The sequence below is a fragment of the Coloeus monedula genome, assembly GCF_965178545.1.
Source record: "Coloeus monedula genome assembly, chromosome: 3".
NCBI classification, from domain to species: domain Eukaryota; kingdom Metazoa; phylum Chordata; class Aves; order Passeriformes; family Corvidae; genus Coloeus; species Coloeus monedula.
In genome coordinates, this window is record NC_138783.1 from 76,727,023 (window position 1) to 76,749,946 (window position 22,924).

The window sequence follows — 22,924 nt, forward strand, 5'->3', positions numbered from 1 at the left end:
TAGAGAATTGTTCTATCAAATCTTTCCGAGAAGACTTTGATTGTAAATGGTGCACTTCTTTATGCATCAAGAAACCTGTTCTCAAGTAATGTACAGGTCCCCTCCTCCACCACTTTCACATTTCAAGGATACCTTAATTCTCTTGAAGATTTTGAAAAACAGGCATGATGCATTTTGACAAGACTAGGCAATGGGAACTATTTTAAGAATAGTTTGGAGGCAAAGAGGATTTAAAAATACAGCCCTTCATATATGATAAGTCTCAATTTATGCAAAGCAGCCTTACTACACGAATATAAACCAGAGAAATATAGTTATACAGAAATCATGAAAATAAATGACAACTCAAGAATGGGGACAAGGGGCAAATTGTGTGGCAGGAAAGCCTTGTTTTAACCTTATTGAGAATTCACTTGCCTTCTGGAGAGTGCTGGCACACAATCTCAGGGACTGGAAAACTTTCAGTGTAAGGCTTGAGTGCAGCATAAATTATGTACTAGAATTTATACTGGCATTCTGTCTGAAGGATATATTCTGAAAATGAAAAGAGTATATATTGGACCTTAAGAAAAACTTGATAAATAATGCAGAAGATTCTGGATATGTGTTTTTGCTGTGGTATGTTTTGTGGCAATCTCTTATTATAGGATGGGGCCAAACAAAGTCACATATAAGGACTGGAGGTATGCCTTTGTAATTGATACTTGGTCTCACTAATATAAGGAGATTCCTGGTTATTAGTTATATTAAGCTTCTGCATAACATCTTCTGTATTGCAGGGTGGGGAGGGAGGGGACATGGGACATCACAATATTTTTGCACAGAGAATCTGTCCTGACAAAAACTGTTCTGTAGGCAACATTGCTATGTCCATGATGAGATAAATGAGTACTGAAGGATTTTGTTTCACAGTGATTGAGTTATGTGTTAAATTTTACAGGTGTCTACTGTCACATCATATTCTAGATCAATTTAAAATGCTCTGATTTAAGGGAATCAGCAGCTGCTGAAGAGGGAAATGCATTTTTAATGTTTCCATTTTTTAAGTATATGGGACATTTTTCACTTGCATTATCTACAGAGCAATGGCTAATGCAAAAGTAAAGGCTTCCTTCTGTTTTATTTTTGTATTTAACTTGCTTTCAATTGTTTCTGGGAGCGTACTAGTTTTATGAAGTTACGCAATATTGGCCTTGCTGTCAGCTTAGTCTTCATGAATTTTACACAGCAGCTGTTGCTTTTTCTCAGTCACTTGAGTCCACTGATGTGAGGAGTGGAAATGTCACCAAGTAAAAGATGAAAGTAGCTTTATCATGCTGCTGGTGAATAAGGGAAAGCAGTGCGTCAGTCACCACTGCTGGTGGGTCACCTCCACTGCCTGTCTACTGAATTCCGTTCTCTGAAATCAGTTCTCTGGATAAATCACCAATTTATCCACTCACAATAGGGTAGCAATAGAAATGTACCTCTAACAATACGGTCACAATTTTGCTCATGATGGCATCACAGATTATTGCAGTGCAGCTTTTTCTATAATGTCTTCTGAATGGCCCTCCAGAAGAAATGTCAAGTAGCATATTCTTATAAAGTGAAAAGTGTTCCAGAAGGTCCTGCTTCTAAATGGCTTAATATTATGCCCTTTCACTTGCAGATCTGTGAAGCATAAGAAGAAATCAAAACCTAAAATAGCCTATCTGTGATTTTCATAATCTATCATGATGTTTAATTCACTTCAGCTGTAACTTTAGACTTCTGTTTCTACTGATAATGAGAGGAAACAGAGGTTTACAGATTATTAACTCTTAAGTAAAAAACTGTGTCAAAGAAGTAAAAAGAAGTTCTATTTTTGTAGACTTAAGATCAGAATTGACACAGACTGGAAATACACAGATGAACAACTGATGTCGTAATCTGCTGTAGAACCCATTCCTAGCTTATTTTTCAGTAGCAATTTAATATAAACATGTTGAAGTATGGAATAAACTTTTTCTTAAAAAATTAAAATTGAACACTTACTGTTTTGCTAATGTCATGATTTTTATTTTTAAGTAACAGCCAGACTCATAACAGACTGATGTTATTATCAGTAGAAATCAGTTCCTGATAATGAGTTAATGATCGTGCACTTATGTCACTATATAGGAATATCTTGGTGAATTCTCTTCCATTTCACAGCTTCTTTGGTATGTGTTAGTTTCTTATTTTATTTGAAAATCTGTCTTGTGTAATGATAATCATGGGATTATTGAAACTGGCTTTAATTATGATTAATTCTCCATATGATTTTCCAAGTTGTAGTTGTTAATACTGAAAATGTTTGGTTTGAAACTTTCTTTGAGAAAATTTAATTCTTTAGTTGTAATCAGCATTTTCCTCAGAAATAATTTGATCTTTTTCTTGCTAGAGTATATTTATACAGAGAAGGAACATACAGAGAAACAATGAATTTTATATCTATAGCATCTAGATAATGGTTGAGATTCCACTGTGCTTTTGTCCAGTTGACCCAGTTGTGCTATGAGCTGTGTTGTTACCAAACAAACAGAAAATGCACTGCCTGGCTAAAAGAATTAAGAATTTACTTGGAAAACTTTCTTTTGTCATTATTTCTTTTCTATAAATCTCAGTTTAGACTCTGGCCTTCGCTCAGCTGAATAACTCCCAGCTTTAACTAGGATTATGGTTCAATTGTGTGTGCTCAGATGCCTGGAACCATTCCAGCTGCTCGGTGTTCCTTGGCCTCCAGCTATTGCTCAAGAAGCTCTTCTGCAAATTCTCTATCACTCCTCTCTCACTGTGTAGTTCTCCAGAGAGTCTAGGTCATATCAAAAAGCAATAGACAACCATGTCCACAAAACTGAATTAAAATTCTAACATGCAAATTACTACTGAGGACCTTAGATGCTTTACTTACAGAAAAACATGTAAATGTTTTGGCATCTACACTGAGGTGCATGATTCTGAAGCCCAACACCACCCACAATCCTGTTATGTTTGTTCAAATGAGCTTTATCTGATCACAGTATGCCATGTTATTTAAGTCAATCCATTTTCTTATTTTTGGTTAGACCTCAATCATTCATGAAACCACTCGATATTAAGCTGACTAGTAGTGATTCACATATTCTGTTCCGGAAAGACAGAATTTCAGTCTACTATTACCAACAAAGAAAACTGTCTAATATATGTCATATATGTCATATATGTCTATCTATATCAACCCTTGTCAAGGTAGAAGGGTCCAAAAATTCAGATGAGGATGAGGTAAAGGGCGATTAAAATTAAAATTATTTTCAAATTATCTGAAAACTTATTTGTAATATCTAGTGGAGAGGGTTATAAGCAATAACCTTCAAATGAATAAAAGGAAACAGATGAACAGAAAAGAACAGTGACATAAAAAAATACAAGCACATGCATGGATGGGTGAAATGGGCAAAGAACATTAGTCTCTGACATTAATCATATATAATGTGACTTTGTTCTGTTATTTCAACTACTAGACAGAAATAAGAGTACATGCTGTTGTTCTGGGGTTTAATTTTGCTCTCATTTGTTACCTTAGAAATGTCTAATTCATTTACTTAATTTTCTGAGGATGATTTAAACCTACAGTGAAATGCTAGCAAGACATGCATTTTTACAGATGGGAATACCTAAATATTTTTTAAACACATCAATTTGATAGTGTGCATATCTGTGGCAGCAGGGATTGCACCAAGGGATAAGAGCCAAGCTTTTGCTCTTGTATTCACTCTGAATGAGTAACAGCTGGAAAGAAAAGTAATTGCTCATGATAGAACTCAATTGAGAACATGAATAGGTGGTGTTAGCTGTAAAATGCAGGTATAAAGCAAGATTTCTATATGTAACAAATTAGGAAAAGGGTATTTGTGAATGGACAATTACATTTAGGAGCTGTATCTATATTGCTAAGTAAAAAGAGGATCAAGGGTGAGAACATACTGCTCCACATCCCCTTACAAAGGTGCTTACAAATACCCTCTTAGTAAGTGATTTATCTTAGGGAGAACTGGTTGGGGAACAGATGTAAGTTACAAAGACTGAGAAATTCAATATCTATCACTGTACCTTATTGCCCAGTTCTCTTTTATTTGGCACTGTAGACATCCCAAAAAACTGCATCTGTTAACTGTATTAAATAAAAATGTTCAGGAACAGCAAGTGTCCTATTTCCTACAGCAGAATAACCATATCCAGGCTGCCTACTCAGAACAGTCTGTAGACTATGCTGAGGCTCAAATTGGGGTCAAGCATTTTTGTGAAGAGTGCTAGTTAGGTACGTTCAACTCTGTGATGGCCAGGAAGCATGCTAAGGATGGAACAATATGTTCAGTGTGTGCTTGTGCTTGAACACATAGTCTCACTGTGTGGAATTGTACCTTCAATGAAAATTGCTAGTCATTGCTACCTAATTCAGCAATTAGATTTCTTTGAAAATTTTGTTCTCTTGCTAAGTGATTTTGAATGAGACATAAATAACTACTGAGAAGAAATGTCTGGATTTTGAAGTAGTTGTATAATAATAAGCTGGGGTGCTTCTTATTTCCACTATTCAGGCAGCAGCTGATTTGATCCTGCGTTAGTAAAGGTATATCAAGAAAGCACAAAAGGTAGGTTAGAGCTGTGTTGTGCAGTGCTGGCGCTTAGCCACCTTTCTAATTTTTGCAGTTCAGTTCAGTAAGCAGAATGAATGTCTATTTCTTTGTTCAGCTGAGTTAGCTTAGACTGGAGAGAAATATTGTGTTACTTCCATCAGAATTTCAGGCTACTGGTGATTTTATGGAGAAGAATGGGTTTTCAAACTTGAAACCCAGAGTTGTAGCCCTGGATCTAGGCAGAAAACAGTGGGTTTGATACAGCACTGTATGTATTGCTTGCACTTTGTGTATCATCTCAAGGATATAAAGGCTATATCTGATTAGAAATCTCATTCTCTTTTTGAAAATATCATAAAAAAAAAAAAAAAAAAGAGCTGATGTACTTCACACAAAGCTACAGCTTTTTAAGCTTTTCATTCAAAAAAATCCCCACAGGGCACTATCATGAGGGACTATGAGTTGCCATACCAGTGATCTAAATACCAGTCTCCAATATAAACTGGACTTCTAATTTGGAATGCACATTTTTGCTGAGGAAATGAAACCCTGCAGGAAATTCTGGCCTACAGGTGTATGAGTAGTTTTTCTTAAGAGATCACCAAAGGAAATGCTGTATTTCTAAGTATTTTCTGTGTAATGCTAAGCAGAGAGAAAAAAATTAGCAGTTTATTCCTCTCATTTGAAAGAGTTCAAGGTAGTAATAGTTCTAGAAATAATTTTTCTGGATTTGACTTGATTAGCTAAATTGGATTCACTGCTGGGGTCCTTTGAGATTCCCTCCAGAAGTACTTATGATGTGCACATAAATGAAAGAGAGGAAATACTATGACTGAGCTTAATTCACAGTGAACTGCAATAGAGCATCAAGATATTTTTATTGAAATACAATACAATAAAATTTATAGAAAATCCATGTTTCCCATGAAGGTATATGATGTAGAATAAGTGAATAGAATACTAGATTTTATTTATCACATCAGTTTCAATAGTATAAACATAAGTTTTATTGCCTTTCAGTGTTCATCATTCATTAGACATTGTCCTTGTTTCAGCAGGGATAGATTTAATTTTCTTCCTAGTAGCTGGGATTATGCTGTGTCTTGGATTTGGGGCGAGAATAATGCTAATAACACAGTGATGTTTTACTTGTTGTTGAGCAGTGCTTACTCTGTCAAGGACTTTTCCTCTTTTCTTACTGCCCTGCCAGTGAGCAGGCGGGAGGTGTGCAAGAAGATGGGAGGGGACACAGATGGGACTGCTGACCCCAGCTGACCCAAGAGATATCCCATGTCTTACAAAATCACACTCAGCATACAAACTGGGGAGAGTTGGCCAGGGACTGGTGGCTCACTGCTCAGGTCATCAGTCACTAGGTGGTGAGAAATTGTATTGTTCATTGCTTGTTTTGTACATTCTTTTATCATCATTACTATTATTATTTTCCATTTCTTTTATGTCCTACTACACTGTTTTTTACCCCAACCCATGAATTTTACCATTTTTCCGATTCTCTCCCTCATCCCACTGAGGGGGAGTGAGACTGTCTGGTGTTCCTGCTGAGCTAAACAACAACAGAGATTAAATCACTTGCAACTTCCTGCAAGCTAAAAAATCCAAAATAGAGTACATTCTTGCCATTTCAGATTTACATATATGAATTAATAAATTTTTGAGAGGCAGAAGGGACCATTTTGGTTTTTTACTTCAAGCTCATACATAGCATGTCCTTGAATCTCTGAATTAATTCATGATTTAAGACCAAAACCTGTTTGATCCAGAAAAAAAAAGAAAAATCAACAAACGCCCTTACCACAACTGTTGGTAATTATTGTTTATTATTGAAAAATTATTTTAATATAGACCAATCTGAATATTTTTAAATGTATTATTCTGGTAGCATAGATTTTTTATGATTCACTTTGAATGTTTAAATAAAAAAAAGTGATTTATTTGCTATTTTCATATACTTTGGCCTGCTGAATCTGTTAAATCTGTATTTGCCATATAGGCATTTACAAGGTTTATAAGGCTGGTTAAATAAATTCTTGAGATCAAGGGGTTTTTCTGAGGGCACTAAAGGATGAGCTCCTTGGTTAAAACAAAAGCATTTTTTGATTCCATTCTAATCACTGAAATAGAATTCACTTCTGTGCCATCCTTTCTGAACAAAGGCAATGAGAATGGGATTTAGGAGTAATATAACACCCCGAATCTGATTCAGTATTCCTATTTCTGTCCCCAAAGATATCCCATTAAAATCTTTGGCTAGAACATTGCTTGTGGTAATTCATATTCTTCTGGCTACCCAGGACACCCACAATTAATTTACAGAACAGAATATTTTATCTTTTAAAATGCATGTAATACAATATTTAGACTTGCAAATTTACTTTTGTCTGTATTTTATTATAGTATGTGTTTTAAAATTCACTCAATTGCCTCACTTGCCAGATGAGATTTTCTTAGTTTGTCGCTTCTCTTTGTTGTTTAGTAGTTCTCCACTTCTTGTGGCAGTAAAAGATTTATCATTAACACTTTGTTTTTCATTTTGCTTTCCAGATTCATCGATAAAAGTCTTAAATAATCTTGAAAGTTTACCAGGCCCTATAGGACTGTACAATAATCATACATCCTTAGTGACAATCTTCCTAATTATACTTAGACTCTGAGATTTGTTGAGAAGCTTCAAGTACCCTCATAGGCGTCTCTGTAGCTGCTGCAAGCAGTTCATTTTCTTACTGAAATGTTACAGAGCAGTGAGTCATATATTTACAGAACCCTGGAAGTACTTTATTACAACAGTGTAATTTCTGTAATGCAAATATTTTCATTCTAAAAGGTGAAATTTCACAGAATTTATTAATGGTACTTTTTGGTATTATAACCTTGTTCAGAATTGCTTTTGGGTAAAAGAGAGCATTCCACTAAGCCATCAATGAAAGTCCTGAGAGGTATTTGGGCAACGGAGCACTGAAAGATCTAAGAGGGAGGCCAAACTTCCCAAAGCTATGTAGGGAAGCTGTGAAGATGAAGACTCCAAAGGACCCTTCAGTTGACTTACACCCAAATCATTCCCCCGTGCACATGTACCATAGTAGTGGCGCACAAACTTTCTGGGAAAATAAAATGCCACCAGCAGAGGACATGCTTTTGATACCAAAGTCTTAGTTCAATAAAATTTCATCAACATTGAGAACCAGCAAATCTGCAATGCTGGTGTATCTACTGCAGTCTCAGAACACTGGTGAACTAACCCTTGCCATATCTCATTCAAATTAACACTGTTGCCAAATATATTTGCTGCTACTTCCATTGAAATTGAAAGACAATAATGTATGATTAAAGCATGGGGTTTGGGGTTTTGGGGATTTTGAGACAAAAAATTGATAGAATGGAAAAACCTTTGGACAAAATAAGAAGAAAAAAGATTATTTTAGACTGTGACACAACGGGAAGAACATTCACTGTATTTTTTTGAGGGGCAGATAGTATACAGCTAGTAACCCTCCTTATTCAGCTGGAAGACCCAGTAAGAATATACAACAAAATTTTCCAGTCATAACACGTACTTATTTTCCTCTTAAATAATAGCTTTATAAAAAGTGCAGCATGAGAGAACAATTCTTTTAAACAACTTTTATCTTTGTAATGTGAATCAATTTATCTTTGAAGAACTACATGGATTTCTGTTTAATAAAGAATTTATACTAGATCCAAGCCTTGCTTAGTAGAGAACCAGCACGGAGATTTGTGAACTTATATGGAGACAGTATTTCTTCTTGTACAATTAAGGAGACTGAAGAGAATAACAAAGTCCAAAAAACGAATGAGCTTACTCATTATTTAATCTCTACTTTTTCAAGTACAGTGAAAAGTTTGGAAAAAGTTAAAGAGCACTTTTTCAATGTTGAACCTACCTTTAAAGCAATTAAGTGGGATCACCTGTGTTTTTAGGTTTCTAGGCAGAAGTCAATAATACATAATAAGAAGAAGAAAAAGAGAGAGGAAAGAGAAATAACTAAGTTGTGCTGAAATTTAAAGCAACAAAATATAAAACCTTATTAAGTCTATATATTTCTAAGACTGAAACAGATATAGAGGAGGATGCATGTTCTCAGGCTGAAAAAATGTGTGTTTGTATATATATGTATATATATATACACACACACCAGATATATATATGGTATATATGGCCTATATGTATATGGTATACTGTGGAAACTTTGGCAAAAAATTTTGTTTGAAAAACTGTCTTGCTGGAAGTTCATGCCCACATTTATACCACAGAGCTCAGGGATAAAAAGTACCTTAACATACAACTGGCCCTCGGAATGTGTCACAATATGATTTGGGGTGAAAAATAAGTGTGCTGTTTAACTGAGTGTAGTTCATTAAACTGCCTGTGTTTTGTTTCAATAAATACTATTATGGTAGAAGTATGGCATGGATTACACAATGAGCAGGGAGATGAGCAGCAGTACAAATGAACTTTTTTTCCTCTTAGCTAGGTAGTTTGTCTTTCAGGTAGCATATAAATGTCTAATAAAACTTTTGAATTAAAAGTGCAGCATAAATTGGTCCTGTTGATTCCGTGGTGAGTGGCATTCTCCTGTTCTTACACAGTGGCAAGTGGATCTTATAGAACCATTGAGATTTAGCTGAGTGATCTTGTTGTAGTGGTGATTAAAATATTTTTTTGTTGGGCACTGTATATCACTTAACAGATTAAGCAGTCTGGGAAGTGACTCCATAATCTGAAACTAAAATCATTGTATTTGTTGAAAATATGAACCCAGTATCTTGTTAAACAACAAAGCAAACACATTTTTGAAGGTATAAAACAACTGTGTCTGTTTCTGACTAATTAGTAGCTATTTCAAGGAGAAAGAACTATCTGATTATTAAATTAAAGAATCTGAGCCAGTGAGGTTTTGGCCAGTGTAAAGAAGTCTTCCTAGATTTAAGCATGAATAATGCACAAACCTGTACAATCTGATATTTTGGATAAGATAAGGTTATAAGAATTATTAACATTTGTAAGCACCTGGTTTTTAGAGGCTGTGATGTTCATATTTATCTGACAGATAAACTGAAATGAATCTGAATGGGGAAGAGGGCATACTGTTTGTGTATGTAACAGTTGTACCTTGTGTATTTAAAAATTGGATGACAGCAGTTGGACATTTGATAAATGAGAGAGATTAACATTATTCAGGTGATTGCTCAGCACTGCTCAACAGAGTGGAGAAATATATTAAACTTTGAGATCTCTACTGTTTTCTTATAAACCAGGCAGATATCATTGGCCATCTCTACAGTGATAAAAGGACACAGAGAACCAGTTTATTTACTGGAACCAAATCACTTACACTGCTTAGGCCAGTATCAGCTATCCCTCTGCTTTATTTTAGGTCATCTTTATTATTTCTCCAAGGCAATGCCTGGATGTCCTTTGGAAATAGTTCTCTCCATGTTAGTCCTGCCTCTGACTGTACTAGTTAGGTCTGCTGTTCCTTGGTCAAGCAGTTGATATCATCTCAACATATTTTTTTTCTTCACCTTCTACCAGATTTCCATATGACACACCCAGAGCAGACAAGTATGTTTTGGGTCCACCAATATAGAGCTGCAACACAGCTCACATACTATTTCAGATATTTCAAACCGAAAAATTCACATAAAATAATAAATATATCTTAAGTCTCAGTAGACACCACATGGGTCTTTAAAAGATCCAGGTTCTGCTGTTAAGTAGCACAGATTCTGTCTGCTCTAAGTGGGCCTATAAGAAAGGGGGTAACAAACATTTTAGTGGGGTCTGTTGCAGTAGAAATAAAGGCAATGATTTTAAATGGAAGGAGGTTTGATTTAGACCATGTATAAGGAGGAAGCTTTTTGTATTGAGGGTGGTGAGACACTGGAACAGGTTTTCCAGTGAGGTGGTAGATGACCCAGCCCTGGAAATATTCACGATCAGGTTGGATGGGGCTCTGAGCAACTTGGTCTAATTGAAGATGTCCCTTCTCATTGCAGAGGAATTTGGACTAGATGGCCTTTAAAGGTCGCTTCAAACCCAAACTATTCTATGATTCTATGTACTTATGCATTACACTTGGCCTCTGGGCCAGAAATTGGTACCAGATCTTCTTTTATAGTGATAAAGAAACAGTTTTGTGGGGTTTTAATTGAAAATTAACTATACATCTCCAAATACCATTCTTTTAAATCTATCTGTAAGCCAGGGTAGAAAAAAAAAATTAAAAAAAAATCAGAATTCTCATTATGTTGATCCTGAAATTTCCTTTTCAAATCAGGTAATTACTAGGGACATACATGAAATTCTGGGTAGTCACTGAAGCTCTCCATATGTACTGTTAACTTGCATACTATATCTTCTCTTCAGCTGTTACAGGGCAAATCATTTCCAAAATATGACAAATGGGATCTCCAACAAACAGGCAGTGGTGGAGGTGTAGATGAACAAATCAGTGGTGATTGTGACGATGAAGATGGTTGTGGAGGATCTGGAAGTGGAGAATTCAAAAGAGTCCTGAAAATTACAGACTGTAAGTCCATGATTCTGTTTCCTTCATGCATTTAAACAATGAGTTGGCATATTTTACACTAATATATACCACTGAATTATCTTGGAAAAGGTGTGAAAAGTTGTCTGTGTAATGTTTCCAAGATTTACAGGAATAGGCCTGCAACTGAGCATGGTATCAATATGAGTATCGGTTTCATCATAACACATTTTAAAATATACTTGGCATAATATAGACTTAAACCAGTATTTTAGTAAAGTAATAGGTGTAAAATGACATGTCCCTGTGAGTTATTACATTAACATAAGAGATTTGGCAGCTAAAAAGAGAAACTGTACTAATTTTTAATGGAACTATGACAAAACATGAGGTTTAGTGCTGGTAGCTGCATTTCATAGAGAACTATTGGAACCAATGTACTAAAGCTCTCAAGAATAATGCCGCTACTGGTTCTTATACATCTTTCTATTTTTCTTACTGTTTTGTTTTTATGTAGTGTGGGGTTTTGTTTTGTTGCATTTTATTTTTGTTTGATTTATTCTCTGAAACACATCTGTAACAATTTTCATTTAAAAAACCTGTGCTTGTGCACTTGAATGGCATAGAACTCCAGCCATGAGCAAGGTAAGCTAATTACTTCTCTGAATCAGGACATCTGTCTGCATATCTTATTTCCCTTCCCAGTGTAGAAATATCAGCAGAGATGGTGGCAATAGATGAATTCTTTCATCTAAACTGCATTTTTGCATTTCACATTATGTATATTCACTGAATTTGAGGGTGATGCATGTTTTCAGGCTTAGATGCGAACCTCAGGTCCTTTTTGACTTGACAGTAAAGAGGCAATTTAAAAATGTGTCTGCGGAGAAGCTGTAGTTGCCCATTTCCTTTTGAACTGGTGGACAAATGAGACTGAGGGCATGCCTTAACAAGTCAGTTTGGAATCAGCCTAGGATCCTCTTGCACTGACACTTAGTCCATACATTTTCAAGTTCTACAAGAAATCTAGATGGGATTTTGAGCAATATCCAAAAAAGTTTGGACACTTACTTCCTGAGAGTGCCCTTGGAGGTATAACTTTGGAAAAAGAAGTTAGGAGTTCAAACATTTAAAACCAGATGTTCTTTGGAATACTATATATATAATATCTATTTGATAATGACACTCAATGGTATTGAAGGACTGTAAAATAGTCTTAGAATGTGACTAGAGCTATTAAGGATGTATTAAATGATGAAAGAATTTCAAGAACAGTATATTTTATTTCACTCTCTTCTGCTGCATTAGAATTTTCTTCATATTGATATATTTAGTGTAATCTTTTCAAAATGTCAAAATTATAATCAGCATTTATATTCTCTTTATACATCTTCTAAATTGCTAGAATTGTAAGCTATGTGTTAGACACAGTGAAATTTGCATGTAATTCTGTTTCATTTGAACTTTTTCTAAGATATTATAGAACAAAAATATGAATCCATACTGTTCGATATTTTGACTTCTGCATAAATCTTGAACATGCTGGCATGCATTTCTTATTTGGAATTCACCTTAAAAGTTGTCTTTAACATATACCAGAAAGAATCCTACTTTGTTCTGGGGCCTCAGATATGGACTATCCAGCAGAACTGTTAAAATACTCAATTTTGTAGATTTTTTGTTACAATATAGGTCAAGAACATATTTTTTTTGCAGAAATCACTTGTATCTTTAAGTATATGTTTAAGTGTATGTTTAAGATAAATGAAACAGGTTCTTGAAAAATTTTTCTATTGCATCACAGTGATATATGAGTAGGACTGGGGGAATTTAAAGTGAAAACCAATATATTTTAGTAAGAAAAAAAATGATCGCCTCAAGATTTAAGATTTTATGTGAGAACTAGAACTGAAAAATATAAACATAATAAGAATTTAGGCTGATTTTTAATAGATATATTTTACATATATTTATGCAACATATATAATTTTGTGTAATTATCTTAGCTTTGGGTGACTGGTATTAATTAAAAGCTAAGTCAGATTTTAAACTCCTCATTTTTAAACTGAAATATTACATTCACGGTGAAGATGTTGCTTACAGCTCCTTGAAAATATGTCTGACTGTCAGCTAAGCCTACAAGTTGACCACAGTTTATTTGATCCTCAGCATTAGCTTCTCTATGGGTCATACAGTTGGTATTATTTTCCTTTATCAAGAAAACTTTCTGGATTCTTTTACTTCTGGACAACTTTTCTTTCTCTCATAACCAGGAAAGAAAGGGGGATTGCTACATATTTTTTTCTATAGTAGAGTCTAGTCACAGCCTATTCATAGCCCAGGCTCATTTTTTGGTAACTTCTGCAGACATTTTCAACAAGGAGATGATCCTGTGTGCAGCAACTTAACGATCTTAATAAGATATTAAAGTATGATATGGAACCAGCCCTTTTTTGTATGCTGCTGTGTATAAAAATAAAGTGTAAAGACACATCCGCCTTCTTTTTTCATGCCATATCCTTGCCTTTTGAACATGTGTCTGATACTCAGAGCCAGAAGGAAAAGGGAGGAAGGGAGGTGATGTACTTCTTCCAAAACAAACTTGTACCTATTTTATGTGTACACATAGCTTGTGAAATGAAAGATTACTTGTTTCCACACACAGTGTTAGAGATAGAATTTATTTCATTTAGTGCTGAAGACAAATGTGTGTTGACAGCCTTTAGGCTTTAGAAAGCCAATTATGACTTTTGGTATTTGTAACTCAGAAGTGATAGCTTTGCATTACAAAAGTGTTTAAAATAAGTTGTGTTTTGAAAAAATATAGTTTTACTATCAAAGAGTCAATTATTACATTATATTCAATGTTTCCAATCACTACAGTTGTGCTGACTGGTTTGCTCTTTCATAAGTACTTTTAAAATATGGTAAATCGGTGCAGTTATTTGAAAAAATTGTACTAGAAAGGATAGTGAACTTTAAATATATAAAATAAACAGTAGTATAAAGTCTTGGCACTTCATTTGCTGGTTTTATTCTCCTCTAACCCAGGAGCTCCCACAGGACTATTTCACGCTTCACAATGAATTACCTCTTCAAAACCCTCTGCAGAATGCAGCAGTAATAACAACAAATACTTATCACCTACATATTGATTTGAATCTGTTTCCAAATAGCTCTGTGAGGAAGGACTAATCCCAATATCATTCCACTGAGGTTCTCAATACCATCTATCAAAATTCTCATAGTACTTTTAGCAAGACCACTGATTCTCTGAAAAGTGCTCTATCACTAGTTTGTCTTTCCTTGCTCATTTTAACATGCAACACACATGTTTCTTTATTGCAGCCAGAGATCTAGTTCAGGGCTCAAATATGCAGACATGTCTTTGTGTTTAAGATATATATGGGCAGACCTTGTCTCTAACTTTTTAAAATTTTTATCTCACCTAATATTCTTCCTCTTTGAAGAAAGAAGTCTCTGAAATGTTTTATTTCTCAGGCTTTTTAATCTGTAGATTATTATTTTCTTGTTCAAATTATGCTATAGGGGTAAAATAGCTTGGAAAAGGCTTTATGTTGTGATCTCTATATAAATAAACCAGTCTATGTCTTGTGTGACATTATAATGTGTTCTCAAGTCTCAAACATAATTTCTCCTCTTTCTGCTCCTTCACCCACTTCAGTATAGTTGCCTTTCTCATTGTTAAATCTGATTCTGGTGGCATATTCTGGGACCAAAACTACTTAAAGCTGGCAATAAAATCTCCATTATGATGTTTGCCATCTGTTAAATTCTTTTAAACTCTCATCTGCATTCTGTTACCTCAGTAAAGTAAGACATCCCTTATGTCTGAGTAGGATTTCAGGTTTTATTTACACACAAGAGTATTCTTCCTAATTCTGAATGTTAATGTGAGGTGTTATTCAGGTGTCTTTGGAAGGGCTACATGACTTCACTGTTCATAGTTCACTCAGCTCAGAAAATCTCAATTCTATTAAAAGTGAATAAGAAAAATAAAAGTTCTTGCTGTGAATGTCACCCTTGGTCTAAATATTACACTCACTTTTAACAATAACATTCTCATAGGCTATTGCTAATTGGAAGACTAGAAGAATCTCACCCTTCCTTTTCAGCTAAAGACTGTCATAATCTGAGCTCTTTTCTCTCTTATCCTTGTCTTTTGTGGGGCTGAAAATCTTTTGAAGAAAAAGATTTATTGCAATTAGTTCATTCCCGTAAAAAATTTGCATTTCCAGAATTAGTATTTTCTTTCAGCAAGAAGATACATATTGTCAACACATATGAAGTTCAAAGATTTTTCTGTGTGCATGATCAAGTGTTGGCACGAAAATACATAATGATACAACTTAAAGAAAGCGAAAGGATGAACAAGTTCCAGCAATTTCCACCAAAAAAAAATCCCAAAACCACTTTTGGATTCCTAAGCATAGACCTTCACCAGCCAATGAAGCTTGTACAGGTAAAGTTGCAGGATGTATAACGATATGAAGCACAGTGGTGGCTTGACCCTGGCTAGATGTCAGGTGCCAACAAACTGCACGGCACTGTGGGGGCTGCTATGGGAAAATGAACTCCAGCTCAGCCAGAACCAATACAAGCAGTGAAAGAAAAAACAAAATAATTACATTTAAAATGCCTTGTAAAAACTAAGAAAAGTTACAAGACAGCTTTCTTATGCAGTATTTTGCAAAAAGGTGTGACCTGCATAATGATATTATGCATTGGAAAAAAATAAAAGATGATATTTCAATTTTTTGGTTCTTTTCTATTTAAAGAGTATCAGCTCTCTCTCTTAACACAATGTTTTCTCATAAGTCAACATTTTTACTTCTTGAGTGATGAATTTAACCTGAGTAATGGATTGAAACTATACTGTCAGGTTGGATTGTTAATTGAAAAACAAATAAGGGGAATGGTTATGTAAAATTTGCTGAGGGAGTTTACACAGAGACAGAAATAAAGTCAGATAATATAAAACTTCATATTTTGCAATAGTGTATTTTTTGCCTTGTATTAACATGTTACATCCACATGAAGATTTTTATGACAGAGGCTACCAAAACACAAAGAAGCACAATTGCTCTTCAAAGGTTTTAAGTTATCCTATAGCGTTTAATGAGCACACTCACTGGTCTAAAACAGCACATCAGAGCAGTGCAATTATTACAAATGACCTCCATTAATTACATGGGGTTATATTTTGCTGGAAATTACCTTATAATAATACTACTAATTCTGAAGTTAGCAGAAATCTGGAGCCTTTTACTGCATGTATTATTTCATTGAACAAGTGTATAAATATTTGCACTCACAGTTACCAATAAAGAAACAAACTTCCGGCAAAGTACTAACGTTTATTGCTTTCTCATCCATTCTTTTATATTTCCTGAGGAGAATGAATAAGATAAAAGGTGTTATAGCTATTTATCAGGATAAAGAATGTCCTGAATGTTTTTTTATTTCCACAGCAGTAGAATGAAGACAAGCCATGCCACTCTTACAAAAGTGCTATTGTACAGGATCTGCCTGGTTAACAAATTCTGATTTATTACTTCCTAGTTTTTAAAAACTTCCAAAAAACCCCTCCTGCCTACTGCTTTATGCCTTCCAAACTTGAGCACAGAGGATATACTCCAGCATGTCCTTCTCTGCTCCAGATTCTGCTGTGAAGACCACAGGTCTTCAAGAGCTCCTTTTTGGAATAAACAGAGAAATACAGAATATGGCATTGTGTCTTCAAGGTATCATGCAGGTTGTGTATCATCTGAACTGATATGCTGTACATCAGAATAAAGTTGGTATCTTGGTGGAGATAGACACTTTATGTGGTAATGGATTAATAAAAGAGTAATTTATCGGCCTGGAGAATACTAAGGCTCCAAATAACACCTCTCCATGGATTTAGGCATTTCCTTCTAACTTTTCACCAGCATGGACATCCTTCAGGCTATTTCCTTGGATAGAAAGAGGGGAAAAAAACCCGAATTCTTGTGATTGGTCTTCCAGATATGAAAATGCTTTTAAGCTGTTTCAATCAACAGGCTACATACTGAATGAAGAACTAATACAGCATTTCCTTATTTCACCTAATTTTATGCCAAAAAGCACAGAAGCAATTACAGAGTTACAGAAAGCCAAGTACAGAGACAGTCCTGGCTCAAATTGAGCTGACAGTGAATAATATGTCAAGTTTCCTACTGTGGACTCTAAGATTTAATTCTGAATGGTACTCTTAAGGAAGGTGGAGAGTAAAAACACCTTCTACATGGAAGTTTTTGCCCTACATAAGGCAAGGCTGTAATTCCTCTTTCAAAATGGGATGGATTTTTTTGTGAGTTCCCTCATTTCCCACTCCTCCTCTACAAGGATCTTTCAGACATGTCTCAAAGACAAACCACCAGCTATAAACAGAATTTTGAGATGGGGAATACAAACTGTTTCTTGATAAATTTGTAAGGTTAAAAAAAGCCGGCATTCAATTCTATGAAATGCATCGAGCACCATCACTAAATGCCAGTTCTTCTAGCTAAGCAAGAAATGGTTAATCATATCCATTCCACAAACACAGTATAAAATGTGAGTATAAATGCAAATGGTTTATGTGATACCACAGAAGTTGTGTTATTTACCAATCCAATCCCACAAATGAGCCAGTGGAAAATTGATTAAGACTAATCCTTCAAAAAACACCATACAATCCCAAGTACATTGTTTCCTACCTTTACCTATCATAGGTCTGTCTCTCTCGGGTGCAAAGACTGTTTAGTTATTTGGATAGAGTAGGAAAAACTAGAAGATAACAATCAGGCTAAGTCTCTACAGCTGTGTTTAAAGCCATTCAGCTAGCATATAGACTAAAACCAGAATAATCACTTCACTTGTGTCTGACCTGAATTTACCTCTTTTAGCCTTTTTTTACCAAAGAAACTTTTAAAGGTTCATGATTCATCCCATTAACAGACAAGAACTTTGAAAATTTCATCAAGGGAACAACTCTTAAAAAAGATAACTGTGCCTTCATGTATTTTTTTTTATACAAGACAATAAAATCTCTACTCTATATTAGGTTATATTTATTTTTTCATGTGCATCTGATATATGCAAAACCAAGTAAAAATACACTTCTAGTCAATGCAAAGTATGGTTAATTGGAAAATAATAAGGGTAATAGGTTTGAAATTAGTTCTGATTGAATTCTTTCTGAGTAGGCATCATTTCAATGACTTCAGATGAGATTGTCTTTTTCAGAGAGACCATGTAATAAGTTTCGTTGAAGTTACAAAATTCTAATTGTATTTTTAAAGGCATTACCTTATAATAATATCACCAGTTCTGAAGTTACCAGAAATTTGGAGCCTTTTATTTTACATTTCATTGAACCAATGTCACTATTAAATTTTAATAATTTCTGATTATTCATTGATTATAATTCAATAAATAAATATTTGTTATTCTTTAATATGTTCTTTGAAATATGTTTCTTAATAATGTATTAAGGATATGAAGAGAACAGACCTTCTGAATAGTCACTTTCATCTCCAGTTGCCCTTAGGAGTGGTTTTATTATGCCAAGGAGATCTTTCTGTAGGAAATTCTTCATAATTTTGAGGTTTTCTTTTTAAATCTGTCCATGTTTTAAGTTTTTTTTGGCAGTGGGAGGGGAAGAGCAGCATCTCAGTCTTGATGTTCCATTTCCCATACTGTCTGTGATAGCTTTTATTATCCACTTTAGATGATTCTTTTGCTCTTCCAGTTTACTTGTACTCTACTGACAAAAAGCCTCAAAATGAGTTGCCTTTTTTTTTTTTTTTTGGTAGAAATTAACTAGTTTTATTTCTTTGAGTGAGAGAAAATATAAAACTAACCTCTATGTAGTTTGAAACTATTATCATATTCTAGTAACAATTCCTTAAAATGATCAGATTAGCTACTTCAAGTTTCCAGTAAAAGCTCTACCTGTTACCATCCAAACTCTAAACATGAATGTTGGAGGACGGCTATAGCCTACTGTGTATTTCTTTTTTCTCCTTAGAATGCAATCCTACTTTAATAATGATAGACACAGAGACAGAGTTTTTCTTCAGGAGCTAAAAAATTTAGACTTCTTTAACAGTTATGGTAAAGAAATAGACATGTATCACTGAAAATGAGTAAACACATGAGGGCACAGTTTATTAGGCCTACATTAAGCATGTCTGTTAAGATGAGAAGAATTTTGCCCTACAATCCTTATTTATTTCAACTGATTGTAAAAGGACAAGCTTCAGTAGCTCAAGTACAGATATCTAAGTTAGTTAGAAAACTCCTTCCCTAAGTTAGGTCCTTTTGCTTTCACTCTGGTTCTGATTTAATTTTGATTTTATTTTTAGATAAGGGTTAAATATCTTCCAATGTGTATCACAGTCTTATTGTCAGTGTCACTCTTGACTTCTTACAATAAAAAATAGATGGGTACTTACAAATACAGCTAATAAGACCTGTAAAACAGAATTCATGCTGTCTGAAAGGTGTGGTTTTCTGGGAGAAGAAATCATTCCTGTTTTCCATCATCTATGATGGAGAAAATGGTTACTGGTGCAAAAAGAATTGGGAATGTCTGTGAATCCCATGGTGTGTTTCGTTATACAAATGGTATCTCTTTGATGTGTTTCTCCTTTTGGATTTTAACCACAAAAATAAATGTCAAACTACAACAAACCAAAACTTTCACAGCCATTACATAAAAAAGGACTTATTTCACTGAATCAAAAAGGAACTGTAAAACACTTTTTAAATCTACTTATGAAAGAATCGGTCCTTTTTCAAAGTTTTGAATCAGACTGTTATCTTTCTATTTCTTAAACAGACAGTAACCATGATAAATGTCACACTTTGATTGACTCAAAGGTGATTTATAGTCAAAGGTAACTCTTCAGCCTGTCATGCATCTCCAATCTTTATTATATTCTTTTAAAAAATCAAAGTGTGTGTGATCTCCTGAGAGTTCCCTTTGCAACATGTGCAGAGACTTAAATTAGATTAGTTTCATATTTGCGTCTTCTACTATTAATGATTACAACTCCAATGCCTTGGCTAATCTGTTTCTCAGTAATTCATGCTCAAACCATTTGCTAACTTTTAGATAAAAAAGAATCACTTAATTTCTGTTTGTTACAGAAACTTAGCACTCTTTTTTTTCCCAAAAAACAATATATTGAGTGACATACAACCCTAAGAAAGATCTAGTTCTTAAAATATGCAAAACTTGTGTGAATTTATATATATGCACACTTATATAAATCATCAGAAGTTCCCTAAAAAAGAGTGAAACTATTCTAAAATACTTCAGTTATGATCTGTATTCTGTAAAATAATGTATCTGGAAGGCAGCAAGTGGACTTTCCTTTTCTTTTGTTCTTTTGAAGGGAAGCGGTTAGGCACCGGTATAATTCCAATCTGATGTAGGAATGTGATGACTCGTTACTAGAATTAGTCTGATAATAGGCAAAAGTACTGATTTTAAGTTTCTGGAATGAAATGTATGAAAAATTTTTTTGCTAGGCAAAAACTGGAGCATACACCTAATTGGAGGGGTGGGACTGTTGCTTAGACACACTATCATTTTAGCAAATCATTTTAGGAGTCTGTTTCTGTATGTGCTCACTGGTTTATTTTGACTGTATGAACTCTGTTTACAGTGACTGTAGCAGAAGCTAGCTCAGATTTTACACTCTAGATTACCTATATTTAGATAAATTAATCTGGACATACATTCCAGTTGTTGAGTTTTCAAATGTTGGCTAACTAGAACAATTTTTTCCAGATATTGGCCAGTAGCAGTGAGGTTAGATATGTTTAACATGAGTTATTTCCTTACTTAGAGCCCCATTAAGCAGACACTTCTCAAGGCCAGTAGATGTGCTTAAGGAAGGGTAAATCTCCCACTTCATTGTGATATACCCAGTTGCAGAAAGAGAGGGTTATGCCACAGCTTAATAGACACAGACTTCATCAAAGCATCCTTTGTGTAACTATGTAGTCACTAGCATTTTTTATGTCGAGTCCATTACGTTTCTGAAACATGGATCTTTTCTCTCATTTGGATTCCTTTCTCAAGTTCCTACTGCCTGCAGTCATCCCCAGGCAACTGCTTTTACAGCACAAGCTGAAGTTAAGGGCCTCCTGAATAGCTGCTACATTCCTCATACAGGCATATGATTCGGGCTTGTTACAAACATGGAGAGATCATATGGAAAGATAGGTCAGATTTCTAGAAAGGGCATGAAACCCTTGTTTTTTTATTATCACACAGCACCTGCAGGATGGCCGGGGGATCAGACCCAGCCAGCACCAAACTGATGTCCTTTTATGACCAGGTGACCCACCTGGTAGAGGCAGGAAGGGCTGTGGATGTTGTCTATTTGGACTTCATCAAGGCCTTTGACACTATTTCTCACAGTAAACGGGAAAAGCTGGCAGCCCATGGCTTGGACAGGAGCATTCTTTGCTGGGTTAGGAACTGGCTGGATGGCTGGGCCCAGAGAGTGGTGGTGAACGGAGATGCATCCAGTTGGCAGCCAGCCACCAGTGGTGTCCCACAGGGGTGTGTCCTGGGGCCAGTTCTGTTCAATATTTTTATTGACAATATGGATGAGGGTATTGAGTCTACTATCAGTAAATTTGCAGATGACACTAAGCTGGGAGCGTGTGTTGATCTGTTGGAAGGTAGGAGGGCTCTGCAAAGAGACCTGGAACGGTTGGATGGATGGGAGGAGTACAATAAGGTGAAGTTTAATAAATCCAGGTGCCGGGTGCTGCATTTTGGCCACAATAATCCCCTGCAGCATTGTAGGCTGGGGACGGTGTGGCTGGACAGTGCCCAGGCAGAAAGAGAACTGGGGGTACTGGTCGATAGCTGACTGAACATGAGCCAGCGGTGTGCCCTGGTGGCCAAGAAGGCCAATGGCATCCTGGCCTGTATCAGGAATAGTGTGGCCAGCAGGAGCAGGGAGGTCATTCTTCCCCTGTACTCGGCACTGGTGAGGCCACACCTCGAGTGCTGTGTCCAGCTCTGGGCCCCTCAGTTCAGGAAGGACGCTGAGGAGCTTGAGCGCTTCAGAGAAGGGCAAAGAGGCTGGTGAAGGGCTTGGAACACAAACCCTATGAGGAACGACTGAGGGAGCTGGGGTTGTTTAGCCTGGACAAAAGGAGACTCAGAGGTGACCTTATCGCTCTGTACAGCTTCCTGAAGGGTGGTTGTAGTCAGGTGGGGGTTGGTCTCTTTTTCCAGGCAACAACTGACAGAACAAGAGGACACGGTCTCAAGCTGCTCCAAGGAAAATTCAGGCTGGATTTCAGGAAGAGGTTTTTTACTGAAAGAGTGATAAAGTTTTGGAATTGTCTGCCTGGGGAGATGGTGGAGTCATTGTCCCTGGATGTGCTTAAAAAAAGATTGGATGTAGCCATGGTTTAGTTGAGGTGGTGTTAGGGCATGAGTTGGACTCGGTGATCTTGAAGGTCTCTTCCAACATAGTGATTCTATGATTCTGTGATCACTAATGCCCTAAGCACTACGGACATGATTCAATCAACGTAATTTTAATTCAGGGCCAAAATGTCTCTGAGACCTAGCCTGGAGAAGCAAAAATATAGCCTTGAGAACAGGGATAGGATGTAATAAAATGTCTAAGAATAAGAAACTACTGAAGAGAGGATTTTTTTGAGGAAAATGTTTGATTGAGATGTGTGAATGAGAACAAGTCTGAATAGAGAAGG

At 35.6% G+C, this 22,924-nt stretch overlaps 1 protein-coding gene across 1 annotated transcript in view; it reads left to right on the forward strand.

The window, feature by feature from the left end:
• The window catches only part of GPC5 (glypican 5), a gene marked incomplete at both ends in the record, with an annotated part of 614,716 nt that overhangs the window by 313,638 nt on the left and 278,154 nt on the right, over positions 1 to 22,924 (forward strand). Inside the window, one exon of the mRNA XM_082277454.1 lies at positions 11,026 to 11,188. Within this exon, the coding sequence (XP_082133580.1) occupies positions 11,026 to 11,188 (163 nt within the window). The remainder of the gene's footprint in view (positions 1 to 11,025; positions 11,189 to 22,924) is intronic.